This window comes from Salvia hispanica, chromosome 2 (genome assembly GCF_023119035.1).
Source record: "Salvia hispanica cultivar TCC Black 2014 chromosome 2, UniMelb_Shisp_WGS_1.0, whole genome shotgun sequence".
NCBI lineage: Eukaryota > Viridiplantae > Streptophyta > Magnoliopsida > Lamiales > Lamiaceae > Salvia > Salvia hispanica.
Genome location: NC_062966.1, coordinates 14,621,297 through 14,633,456, shown reverse-complemented (window position 1 = coordinate 14,633,456; position 12,160 = coordinate 14,621,297). Strand labels below are relative to the sequence as shown.

General features: G+C 37.5%; 3 protein-coding genes across 6 annotated transcripts; 1 reads left to right on the top strand and 2 right to left on the bottom strand.

Annotated features, from left to right (window-relative positions):
• The first annotated feature begins 1,192 nt into the window (after nt 1-1,192).
• On the top strand, nt 1,193-8,267 carry LOC125205763 (eukaryotic translation initiation factor 3 subunit A). 3 transcript variants are annotated; one of them, XR_007173836.1, is made up of 15 exons: nt 1,193-1,319; nt 1,546-1,619; nt 2,162-2,643; nt 3,099-3,314; nt 3,423-3,791; nt 3,878-3,907; nt 4,072-4,299; nt 4,390-4,551; nt 5,257-5,478; nt 5,584-5,790; nt 5,875-6,081; nt 6,239-6,319; nt 6,789-6,990; nt 7,205-7,705; nt 8,145-8,267. XR_007173836.1 is itself a non-coding variant. In XM_048104866.1 (14 exons), exons 2-14 carry the CDS (start codon nt 1,574-1,576, stop codon nt 7,633-7,635), a joined length of 2,883 nt encoding a protein of 960 aa, XP_047960823.1. In that variant the 5' UTR covers nt 1,193-1,319; nt 1,546-1,573; the 3' UTR covers nt 7,636-7,874. The 3 variants fall into 3 exon arrangements, 2 of the variants coding, with proteins under 2 accessions (XP_047960823.1, XP_047960824.1); XM_048104866.1 differs by lacking the exon at nt 8,145-8,267 and having other exon boundaries at nt 7,205-7,874; XM_048104867.1 differs by lacking the exons at nt 1,193-1,319; nt 8,145-8,267 and adding an exon at nt 1,452-1,470 and having other exon boundaries at nt 7,205-7,874.
• LOC125205768 (gluconokinase) lies at nt 7,958-9,467 on the bottom strand. Of its 2 annotated transcripts, none has more exons than XM_048104874.1 (5): nt 9,335-9,467; nt 8,824-8,865; nt 8,706-8,748; nt 8,540-8,619; nt 7,958-8,446 (listed from the first exon to the last, which is right to left on the bottom strand). In XM_048104874.1, the coding sequence occupies exons 2-5, from the start codon at nt 8,837-8,839 to the stop codon at nt 8,016-8,018; spliced, it is 570 nt and encodes a 189-aa protein (XP_047960831.1). In that variant the 5' UTR covers nt 8,840-8,865; nt 9,335-9,467; the 3' UTR covers nt 7,958-8,015. The 2 variants fall into 2 exon arrangements, with proteins under 2 accessions (XP_047960831.1, XP_047960832.1); XM_048104875.1 differs by lacking the exon at nt 9,335-9,467 and adding an exon at nt 9,048-9,066.
• A 250-nt stretch (nt 9,468-9,717) lies between these two features.
• LOC125205766 (quinone oxidoreductase-like protein 2 homolog) lies at nt 9,718-11,674 on the bottom strand. Its single transcript, XM_048104871.1, has 5 exons — nt 11,301-11,674; nt 10,731-10,839; nt 10,560-10,651; nt 10,200-10,458; nt 9,718-10,108 (listed from the first exon to the last, which is right to left on the bottom strand). Exons 1-5 carry the CDS (start codon nt 11,645-11,647, stop codon nt 9,878-9,880), a joined length of 1,038 nt encoding a protein of 345 aa, XP_047960828.1. The 5' UTR covers nt 11,648-11,674; the 3' UTR covers nt 9,718-9,877.
• Between the last annotated feature and the right edge of the window lie 486 nt (nt 11,675-12,160).

The window sequence follows — 12,160 nt, the reverse complement described above, 5'->3', positions numbered from 1 at the left end:
TAGGGTAAACCTGAACTGATCAACAAGGCATTCATCATCTCTTTTAGTGTTCGATTTTTGCGTTCAGCAACACCATTTGACTGAGGAGAATATGGAGCCGTGGTTTGGTGAATTATACCACTAGCATGGCATAATTCTGCAAACGGCGCTACATACTCACCACCTCTATCACTTCGAACACACTTAATTCAACAATTAAGTTGATTTTCGGCTTCATTTTTTAAGTCTTTAAACGCTTCAATTGCCTCTCTTTACTCCTTAACAAGTAAAGGTAACAATATCTTGTGCAATCATCTATAAATGTGATGGAATACCTTTTACCACCTCTTGTTCGCACAAATTTCAAATCACATACGTCTGTATGGATTAACTCAAGAGGGTTGTGCTTCGCTCTACCGAATGGAACGACAACTTAGCCATTTTGGCTTCAACACACACTTCACATCTTTCTTGTGAGTTAAACTTGTCAACTTTTAGTAAATTAAGATTTACTAATCTTTTTATAGCATTTAGATTTATATGTCCCAATCTATTATGCCATAAATCAGAGCTCTAAGTATTTCGGATGTCTGGGACATGCAGCACATCCTTAAGGGTAAGAACCTTTTCCAGATCTTAGTTTTAGGAACACATTACTCACACCAACTACCTCAGAAGAGGCTTGGTTTCCCATGCGTACTTTTCTACCTCCAACAGATTTGTAAGTAGGAAAAACACTTCTCTCGGAGCACACATGACTTGTGGCACCCGTATCAACAAACCATTCATTTGGATTGTTACCATGGTTCACGTCGGAGACCATTGCGACCACCTCGTGATCTTTGTTGTTTATAACAACACGTTCAAATAATTTGCACAATATTGTCTCCAACAATAAGTTCACAATTAAATTGAATCATATGTGCATTGGTATATCCAACACCACATGCATCTCAATTATTACTATCAAGTCTAAATTGATCTTACTTGTCAAATGACAGACGATAAACACAATTCTCAAGAGAATAAATTTAAAGGAATTAACCACTTCATTGCGCATCGACATTGCCGAATCCTTTAGTTTGCCATAGATTTATAAAAATGAGGACTTGGAAATGAATATTACTACTTAGAGCAAGATATAAAAATTAAAGTAATTGATCATAAGTTAATTTAACAATTTTATTATACTCCAATTCGAAATAAAAGACATAATTACTACTATAACCCTGGTAATCGTAACCCTACGCAAGTCTCACGCTGCGCCGCAGAGGGTTCGTTTCCAAACAATTACAGACGCCACCGCCGACCATTCATCCATCAATCTCATAGCCGCCGTTGTAAGATTTCGTATTTTAACCCAACAAGATTTTGTTAATAATTGGTACTATTATTTTTTTCTTCATAAACTTCTGGTCATCAAGGAGTACTATTTTTGCAATTGAGGGGAGAATCTGCTGCAATCAAACCTTTTATTCTAGTTCTTTTGTGGTGACAATGTTCTTCTGACTAACATCACTACTGCCACTATTTAGTTCAGTTGTTGATTTAATTTCAAATTTGCAGGCTACCTACTGTTGGATTGCCTTCCATTATGGCTACTTTCGCCAGACCTGAGAATGCCTTAAAGCGAGCTGAAGGTAGGTTATATTTGCTTATGTCACATCTATAGTTGTCTTGCAAATCAGTGTATATATTGTTGTTTTAACAATTTAAGCTCAAAATCCTCTTACCCGATTGTAGACATTGCAATACCAATTTTAATGTGTTGGGATTTACCTCTATGAATTTCGTATTTAAATTGTTGAAATTAATGAGCTTTGGTGTACACTAGTTTTCTCTTATAAATTATGTATAATTCATGTTTAGCTAGTCCATGATGACATATATTAAGCATGGTTTTTGCTCAATTTACATCAAATAAGGAAATACAGTCTGTCTTGCTGTATGTGATGTGTGAAGGGTTGGAGGGAAAGTTTAGTGGGTGCTTGTGCAAACCGAAAAATGTTGCAGCCTAGCCTCAAAATCTTCTAAACTCGACTTGTTATGCTTATGTAATATGCCTTAAAAGTCCTACAACAATAGAAGAAACTCAAGGGATTTTTTTTTGCTATAGTAGTCTAGTGCTTTGGATGATATTTTTTCCCTCAGCTGTCATTGACATGTAAATATGTTGATGCAGAGTTGATCAATGTGGGACAAAAGCAAGAAGCACTTGAGACTCTTCATAGTTTTATTACCTCGAGGAGGTATAGAGCCTGGACAAAAACACATGAAAAAATAATGTTCAAGTATGTGGAACTGTGTGTTGACATGAGGAGGGGAAGGCATGCCAAGGATGGACTTATCCAATACCGTGGTATCTGCCAACAAGTCAACATAACTTCGTTGGAGGAAGTGATAAAGCATTTCATGCAGTTGGCCACCGAGAAAGCTGAGCTTGCACGTAGCCAAGCACAGGCCTTGGAAGAGGCTCTGGATGTAGATGACTTAGAAGCTGATAAAAGGCCTGAAGATCTGCTTCTAAGCTATGTAAGCGGGGAAAAAGGTAAAGATAGATCAGACCGTGAGCTTGTTACTCCCTGGTTCAAATTCTTGTGGGAGACCTATAGAAGTGTTCTTGAAATTCTCCGCAACAACTCAAGATTGGAAGCCCTTTATGCTGTAAGTTTCTTTCTTAATTCAAATTCAGTTTAGTTCTATTTATATTCATTTTGGTTCACGATCTTCTTCTTTTGTATAAGCATGCTGCCATGCTTTAAACCCATATTCTATATGTTCAAGGCAGTAGTAGTCACATTCCTAGTCATTTGAATATAGCATGGACCTGAATCCTGATGATGTTATTTTATACAGAACAAGATTCTTTAGTGGGTGCCAACGTTTTATGAGTTTTACGTTTTTAAACTGTTCTAACTAATTTTGTGATCCTGCTTCTACTTTTAACTTTTATAGATGCTTATTATTCATTTTTATGTTCATGTTGTCTCAAATGGAACGTGTTGAAAAATTAATTTCTCATTTGATGAACCCATATTATGTTCTTATTTGTCAACAATTTTTCTTCTGGATATTTGTGTTAGCATTGTCCTCATTGACTTCTAATTTTGAATTTTCAGATGACTGCACATCGCGCTTTTCAATTTTGCAAACAATACAAACGAACTACTGAGTTTCGAAGATTATGTGAAATGATCAGGAATCACCTCGCAAACCTTAACAAATACAGGGACCAGAGAGATAGACCTGATCTTACTCTACCTGAGAGTTTGCAGTTGTATCTGGACACCAGATTTGAGCAACTGAAAGTCGCTACCGAGCTCGAGCTTTGGCAGGTTTGTAAGTTAGCTATTTTTAAACCCATAACTGCATCTGGCTATTGCTAATAATATGTACATGCCGTTTAATTTTTTCTAAGCTTGTTTTTTACTTGTGATATGCAGGAGGCGTTTCGATCTATTGAGGATATATTTGGATTGATGTGCATGGTTAAAAAAACACCTAAATCTTCATTGATGGTTGTATACTATTCTAAGCTTTCAGAAATTTTCTGGATGTCATTCAACCATCTTTATCATGCTTATGCGTGGCTTAAGCTTTTCTCACTTCAGAAAAGCTTTAACAAGAACCTGAATCACAAGGACCTTCAGATGATAGCTTCATCTGCTGTCCTAGCTGCACTTTCAGTACCCCTTTATGATCGCTCTTATGGAGCGTCTCATTTGGAGATTGGAAATGAGAAAGAACGAAATTTTAGAGTAGCAAACCTTATTGCATTTGATGTTGAGTCAAAACCAGAGAACAGAGAAGTGGTAATAATTGTCTTGGCTTTATCTTTTGCATTGTGATGTTATTTTGATTCGCTGATTATGTGACTATTCTGTTTATTGCTTTTCAGCTTTCCAGGTCGTCACTGCTCTTGGATTTGGTAAGCTACAATCGTTGATTAATTTCAAATCATTTCATAGGCCTACAGTTTTGAGGTTTAGATTCTAGAATATGACTTAATGGGTGAAATAATTGAGTTCCTAGATATAGATTTTCCACCTTTTTTGTATTTCAGTTCTTAAATTTCTTGGACATTTTGTTCAGGTGGCCAAAGGTGTTATGAACTGTGTAACTCAGGAAGTGAAGGATCTTTACCATATTTTGGAACATGAATTTCACCCTTTACACCTTGCACTGCAAGTACAACCCTTGTTAACAAAAATTTCAAAGGTTGGAGGCAAACTTGCTTCTGCTTCCTCTGTTCCAGAAGTACATCTGTCTCAGTATGTTCCTTCTCTGGAGAAGCTTGCTACTCTTCGGTTACTTCAGCGGGTATGCATTACCGTATCTTACTGCTTCTTGTGGAATACTTTTGATATCTTACTTGATATTTGTTCTTTTTTGTTTGTTTTATACATCCAGGTCTCAAAGGTGTATCAGACTATGACCATTGATAATCTATCGAAGATAATTCCATTTTTTGATTTCCCAATGGTGGAGAAGATCTCTGTTGATGCAGTCAAAAATAATTTCTTGTCAATGAAAGTGAATTACAGCAAGGGTGCAATTTTCTTTGGTAATAAGGTAACCATCTAACTTTTCTGTCTTTCTGAATTACCTACTGAGCTTGGCTGATCAAGTGTACAAGTATAATTTGATGCTACAATACACCTTTTTGTTTGTGTAAGTGAATGCTCCTTCCCAGTTTTTAAATTCCTCTCATGTCTAGGAGTGACCAATATCCATCTGCACTATCCTTTCCATCAGTTCCACTAGGAGCCAAAATGTTGCAAGTTATTTCAACTCCTGGTTTGCTAACTTCCTTCAAGAACTCCTTGCTTCCTAGTTACTACCAATAAAGCAATCAATTTTTGAGGCAAACTCTTCTTCATTAGCATAAATAGCAAACCTGTGTTGGTTCACACAATATTAAGAGCATTTTTAAGGCTTATCATGTTCCGAGTCCCTTGGTAGTTGGTATGGCTGTTATATTAAATCAACAAACAAAAATATTTTTTTCGCTTCTAATGGGATTCGGACCTAGGTGTTGCGCGGTTTTTACTCGTTTTTTTTTCTATATATATCTCTATATCTAACCCGTGCTTTATTAGATACCGTATAATGTATATGTATGTCTGGGTTTAGGTTGACATATAAAGTTTTTTAGCTTCATCTTCTGTTTTTCATTTTCTCTTTCATGTTTCTGTTCCCCGTGATTTTCCTTCACAAATTCCATTGGATGCTGTATCTCAAACTATGGCAACTTATATGTGAATGTTTTCTCATCAGAGTCTTGAATCAGAAGGCATACAAGATCACCTATCCACTCTTACTGAATCCCTTAGCAAGTCCAGGGTCATGATCTGCCCTACTGGGAAGGGAATCCCAAAATTGGGGGAATCACTTTCAGATTTAGTAGAAGTAGTTGAAAAAGAGCACAAACGTCTGCTTGCACGCAAGTCAATAATTGAAAAGCGCAAAGAAGAACAAGAGCGTCAGCTGTTAGAGATGGTATGTCATTTTTGCTTTGACAATGTGATGGCTTTGTGTGAGTGAGGTAGTTAACTCTGTTCTTTAATTTCTAATTCAGTGTATGACTGACTTCTATATTTTAAGGAACGTGAGGAGGAGGCAAAGAAGCTGAAAATACAGAAAATAACTGAAGAGGCAGAGCAGAAAAGGCTTGCTATAGAATTTGAGCAAATGAAGAATCAAAGAATTCGCCGGGAAATAGAGGAACGCGAGCTTGAGGAAGCCCAAGCATTACTGCAGGAAGCGGAAAAGCGTGGAAAGAAGAAAGGAAAGAAACCAGTCTTAGAGGGGGTGAGTGAACTGATTTCTTGAAACAGATGTCTTTGCTGTTTTGCTAACCATATTTTCTGAATTAACAAATTTATATGGATTCAGGAAAAATTAACCAAGCAGTCTTTGATGGAGCTAGCTGTTAGTGAGCAGCTCAGGGAGAAGCAAGAGATGGAGAAAAGGCTACAGAAGCATGGAAAAACAATGGATTATTTGGAGAGAGCAAAAAGGGAAGAGGCTGCCCCGCTTATAGAAGCTACATTTCAGAAACGCCTAGAAGATGAGAAAGTTCACCATGAGCTTGAGCAGCAGGTATGAATCTGTCATCTTCTTTGGGGGGAACTTTCTTTTACTAGTAATCCTTTTGTTGCAGGAGATTTCCTGCACTGGGATAATATTGGTTCTTTCTCGCGATTGAGGATTTATATAAAAATTAACTGCACTTGTTCTTTTTTCCAATCATATACAGCGAGAGGTTGAGTTAAGTAGGCAACGCCATGCTGGAGATCTAGAGGAGAAAAGAAGGCTGAGCAGGATCTTGGAGAACAAGGTTTTTGAACTTCTATGTTAATGGATCATTTAAACTATTGTCGACAATGATATTGATCTTCAACTTTTTCTTTGTTAACATATACTCCCTCCGTCCCAGATAATTCGGGACACTTTGACCCGGCATGGGTTTTAAGAAACTTAATGGAAAGTGAGTTGAAAAAGTTAATGGAACGTGGGTCCTACTTTTAAAGTATTAGTTTTATAATAAAATGTGAGTAGGAATGAGTTAGTGGAATATGGGGTCCACTACCAAAAATGGTAAAAGTGAAGTGGGACAAATTATGTGGGACGGCCCGAAATGGAATACTGGGTCGAATTATCTGGGACGGAGGGAGTACTATTATTTTTTTCAATTAATTGTTTGGAGTATTCTGTATATTCAGAGTAGTAAACATTTGCCCATTTTTAAAGATCTTGTTTCATTTATATGTTGTATATAACTGGCATATTTTCTTGGTCTTGTGCAGAACATTTTCCAAGAACGATTGCTAAATTGTAGGAAAGCTGAACGCGACAGGCTTAGACAGGAAAGAGAAGAGAGGATAAGCAACATAATCCAGTCGCGTAAAGAGGAAAGAGAAGCTAAGAGAAAATTCATATATTTCTTGAGAATTGAGGAGGAGAGACAGAAAAGATTGCGTGAAGAGGAGGCGGCTCGGAAACTTGAAGGTACATTCTTGTTAAATTTTGAAACCAAGCAATTTATTTGTCCAGAGGGTAAATCAATACCACCTATTTCTGGGAACAAGGTTCCTCCTAGGCTGAATTCACGATTTATCATGTCATACTTTCTGTTATTTATTTTGTACTTGAAATTAATCTCCTTCTCTTAGTTGAGTTGGTTTTAATACTTAATTCGACTTTGGATCACTGGTTACTGCAGAGATGGAGAGGCGAAAGAAAGAGGAAGCTGAACGAAAGGCCAAGCTGGATGAAATTGCTGAGAAGCAGAGGCAAAGAGAGAGAGAGCTGGAAGAAAAAGAAAGGCAGAGAAGGGAAGAGATATTGGGGAGGTCAGCTGCTGCTGTGCTACCGAAGACTGATCTTTCTTCTGCACACCCTGTGGAGACTCCACCTACTGCTGTTCCAGCCGCAGCTGCAGCTGCACCTATGCCTGGACCTGCCAAGTTTGTCCCGAGGTTCAGAAGAGCACCGGCTGAGGTTGGCCAAGCCCTACCTCCAGCCACTGACAAATGGTCCAGTGGCAGCCGGACTGAACCTCCAGCTGGTGACAGATGGCGGGATGATCGCAGGCCTGCTGCTTCTGGTGGCTCAAAGACTTGGCAATCCTCTAGGGAGGAAAGAAGACGTTGATTTGCTGCTCATCTTGAGATTTCGATTCTCAATTTTGAATCATGGATTTGTAGGATGAGAATTTTTTGAGGTACGACTTGTGTACTTTTGTTCGCATAAAGGCCGAATAGACATACATTTGAGTCAGTCTTTGGTTTTCGGATAAAAAATTGAATCATTATATATTGGGGTACGATGTAAAGACACCCTTAACGTTTAAAGTGATTCACAAGTTGAAGTATGTCTTCACTGATGGAATATATATTTTTTCAAGTGATTCTCACTATATACTAATTGCATTAAAACAGTTGTGCTTACACAAGTAATTTAAGCAAGATAGTGATGATGGGAGTGAAATGTTTATAATTGAAGTTTGAAGCCAAAAAAGCAGAGACAACTAGTTAAGATTGATGATTAGGATACAAGTGAGGCAGGCTTGAGGAAATTAAAGCTTGTATGGCTTTCAAAGTTTGGTGAGGATGAAGTGAAGCGTCAACTTTGAGTATCCCTTCTGATTCATCTATCTGCAGTAAATCCAGTTGAGATTGCAAGAGCTTGGCCGGCATGAAATGTGCTGCTCGTTTCTCCAATCGAGCAGCAAGAACCTCTGCATCAACGCTCAAAAGTACAAAGTTGACAGCACAAGAAGCTCCAGCTGGTACATAGTCAGGATCTGCGCATCGTAGAATTTGCCTGTAATGCTTCTGCAGAGCAGAGCATCCAAGAACGACGGTTTCCCCATTCAGCAAGCTCACCCTTAAGGCATCACGTAAAGTTTCAAGCCAAGGGAAGCGATCTTCGTCTGTAAGAGGGATCCCAGCCTTCATCTTGTCTGTTATAGTCACAGAAAGAAATTATTAACAACACATGATAATCATGAACCTACCTACCTATAACTGTATGTATGAATGTAAATGTAATGCACCTTTGTTTGACTGCGGGTGGTAGTCATCGGCATCAAGAAAACGAGCATTCATAACTTGTGCCAGCATAGCCCCAATAGTTCTGCATCACAAATTCAATTCATTAAGATATGGAGTACTACTAATTGAGTAATGACAAGAGGAAGAGAAGAGATATGGATGACTGACGATTTTCCTGCACCACTCACTCCCATAATCACTATAGCAATGCCTGTCCAATATTGATAGCATATATAATTAGTGACATGATAAAAAAAGATCAAGTCCACTGATTTGAATTTCCTACCTTTATTAGATGCCATCTCATGCCAAGGAATTGGATTCAAGACTGCAAGCCATTGAAGTTGATGTATGGCAAAGAATTGTTGTTAGTTATGTTGTGCCCAGAAAATCTAAATATTCACATCAAATACATATGAAAGAGGCCATTGATTCCATAGCTCTGAGCAATTATAAATGTTGAATCTTTTAATGAAAGAACATATGAAAGAAGAAACTGGTTTTAAATGCCTGCAAAACCATCAACCAGTCTTCAATTATTCGCATGAAGAAATTTAGCAGTTTGCTTCTATAATGATCCTCATCCTGTTCAGTTCAAAGATGACACAAGCTAGTATAATGATTTCTTCAAGGTAAATTTTTTGGCAAGAAACAATTAAGCAGTCAGATCTGAGGCATATATAATTTCCAGAAAATTAATTACTAGTTCCATGTAACAAAGATAAAACCGCATCGTTGCAAGATCATGAAAAGAAATTGTGAATAAGATGGAACATTGTTGACAAAAACAGACGTACCTGAGTTGCAGATAAAACTTCAAATTATTTAATTGCTGGCCCTTGGCTTCTTTGTCTCCATGGATATTTTGCGTAATAAATTTGACAGCTAAGTACTAACTAACCGGTATTCAAATTGAAAAGATGACTTGTCTGCATCTTACAAAATTTATCCTATCTAATCAAAGTAATTTTGTGTGGACTCATTCCAATTGGATCAAAGTTTTGTCAGCCCATATATGACCTAACACACACAACAGATTTATTTTGTTAAAATTGTTGATTAGTGTACTTAGTTGGTACTTTGTATACTAGCATTCGAGAGCTTCTAATTATCTTATCATTAGCTTCAACATACATTTATAGTTTGGCAAGGTCACTAAACAAACTTTCTCAACGTAGTATTCCCATAAATGTAAATGTGCTCCTTCATTTAATCCATTCCAAGCACAACATCTCTCTCTCTCTCAAAATCGGCCAAACTTATTGATATAGTATTATTTACATGAGCTTTATTGTTAGACTGAAAAGTAGAAGGGAAAGTATAATTAGTATTTATGGGCATTACAACTTGGAGGTGGACTCATCAAACACAATCAAAACCTTGCCAATAGCTTCTCTATTCTTGAGGGCACCAAATGCAAGATTTGCCTGATGGAGGCTATAAGTATGGGATATTTTAACAGTGAGTAAGCCATCAGCCAGCCAGGATAGCAATTCCTTGACCGAATCTTCCAGAACACGCGGTTGGTGTATCCTATGGCTCCCCCAGTAAAGTCCATGAACTGTCCAGTTCTGCAATAAAACACATTCATTCATTTCTTTCTTTCTTTCCTGCAATAACAAAAACCTGCAGTTGTGGCTTCAACTTTCAAGCAAGCATTACCTTAACAAGAGCAATGTTTGCTGGGACTATTGGCACTTCCCCACTTGCAAACCCTATGATCAGGATTTGTGCTCCCCAGCTCAACAGCTTCAAAGACTCTTTTGTCAGCTTCCCTCCGACTGGATCGTACAGAACATCCACCCCTCTAAGCTTTCTAGCCTTGAGAAATCCCTTCACACTCTGACTCATATCCTCTTTGCTTATATCAACAACATGATCGACACCCAATGACTTGAGGAATCGCACCTTCTCACTTCCCCTGCCCGATTATTCAACAACACGGACAGATTACTACCACTCAACCATATATACATACTAGTTCTATCACTTTGATTATATCTCAGTCATTGTATTACTTACCTAGCAACAGCTATAACAATGGCGCCACGGACCTTGCCAATTTGTACAGCAGAAACACCGACTCCTCCAGCTGCACCAAGAACCATCAATACCTGCATCCATCACAAAAACAGTATATCACTACCATTTTGAATAAACAAAGGGCAAAAGAAAGTAGTAGCTCTATACTACCTGACCAGCATGTAGTTGTGCTCTATGAACAAGTGCCACATGAGATGTACTATACGCAACCGGAAATGCACCAACAGCAACCAAGTCACACCCTTTTGGCACCAAAAATCTGTATATAAGAAAATCAAAATAAGTTTTTTGGTCATATCCTATATAGTTAAAAACTAGAAATCATATAAATGCAAAAATATGAATTATTATTTGATTTTATATCAACTCATAACCCATATCCTGATATCAGGACACAAATTCTACATCAATAATGCTTCTAATACTAAATAGTAGTAATACAATGCAGCACATGCAATTTTGTTTAATTAAACTATTCTGAATGTCTTTTAATCACAACCTATACTAACAACATACTACCAATAATACATAGATATAAGCAACAAGTTGTCTTTATTTTGACAAAAACTCAACAGCACAGAGCCTAGTTGAATACAATCAGACTCAGCGAAGCATATGAATTCAGATTAGACATATTGATTTATGGAATTTGACATGTAAAAATAATTCAGAAAGGAAGAATTTAAACTAAATTTAGAGAATTGAAATGGAAATGGTTACAGCTCAGATTGATCGGCGACGATGAATTGGGCGAATGATCCGAGGGCGGCAAAGGAGCAAACGGGATCCCCGATTTTGAAGTTAGAGACAGCTTCTCCGACGGCATCGACGGTGCCGGAGTAATCAGAGCCGGGGATAAAGGGCAAGGGTGGTTTCTCTTGGTACTTGCCCTGGATTTGGAGGTAATTGGCGAAGTTCAAGCTGGTTGCTTTGACTCGGACTCGCACCGATGTGGGTGAATTCAGTTGGGGAATCGGGTGAGCCCTTGAGAGGGTCAGGGCTGAATCATCACTCCCCTCCGCCGGCACTGTCGGGTCACCCAGTTTTCTGCACACCAAAGCTTCCATCTTTTTTCGCCTCTCTCTCTTCTAATCATCAACTCTTTATAGTTTATACACGTTAATTTCTTAAATTTGAGTACTTTTTTTTTTTTTATATAAATGATAGGAGTAATATTTATTGGAATATAGTGAATATTAAAATTTGAAAATGGAAAAAAAGATATGTAAAGATATTTAGTTCAGCTATTTTTATTTTAATACTTGAAATTTCAATATGATAGTAAATGTTTCAAAACGCTTCGCAGTATCAAGTGTTTGTATGATTGATTTCATATGTTGAGTAGAAAATTATGAAATGAAAGAGAAAATCTTAGACATATTGATCACCCCGATGATAACTCAACTCGCATGATTTGAGATTATTGAAATGTTCAACAAATGAAGCTCGACAAGTTTTAACGTTACGTATACAAATTATGTGGGGAGATATTGGAAATTCCAATACATAAAAGCCATGTTTGATTATCAGGATTCTTGCTGGGTAATTTGATTCTTCAATTTTTAAATTCCAATGTTTGT

What these genes read in the sequence shown, in the direction of transcription:
- LOC125205763 (XM_048104866.1), top strand. Translation starts at nt 1,574, where the DNA reads ATGGCTACTTTCGCCAGACCTGAGAATGCCTTAAAGCGAGCTGAAG. An exon ending in AACCAGAGAACAGAGAAGTG is followed by an intron (nt 3,792 to 3,877) that starts GTAATAATTGTC and finishes ATTGCTTTTCAG; the next exon opens with CTTTCCAGGTCGTCACTGCT. An exon ending in AGCGTCAGCTGTTAGAGATG is followed by an intron (nt 5,479 to 5,583) that starts GTATGTCATTTT and finishes CTATATTTTAAG; the next exon opens with GAACGTGAGGAGGAGGCAAA.
- LOC125205768 (XM_048104874.1), bottom strand. An exon ending in GTGAGTGGTGCAGGAAAATC is followed by an intron (nt 8,620 to 8,705) that starts GTCAGTCATCCA and finishes TTTGTGATGCAG; the next exon opens with AACTATTGGGGCTATGCTGG. An exon ending in CCACCCGCAGTCAAACAAAG is followed by an intron (nt 8,447 to 8,539) that starts GTGCATTACATT and finishes TGACTATAACAG; the next exon opens with ACAAGATGAAGGCTGGGATC.
- LOC125205766 (XM_048104871.1), bottom strand. Translation starts at nt 11,647, where the DNA reads ATGGAAGCTTTGGTGTGCAGAAAACTGGGTGACCCGACAGTGCCGGCG. An exon ending in CACAACTACATGCTGGTCAG is followed by an intron (nt 10,652 to 10,730) that starts GTAGTATAGAGC and finishes TGATGGATGCAG; the next exon opens with GTATTGATGGTTCTTGGTGC. An exon ending in CAAACATTGCTCTTGTTAAG is followed by an intron (nt 10,109 to 10,199) that starts GTAATGCTTGCT and finishes GTTTTATTGCAG; the next exon opens with AACTGGACAGTTCATGGACT.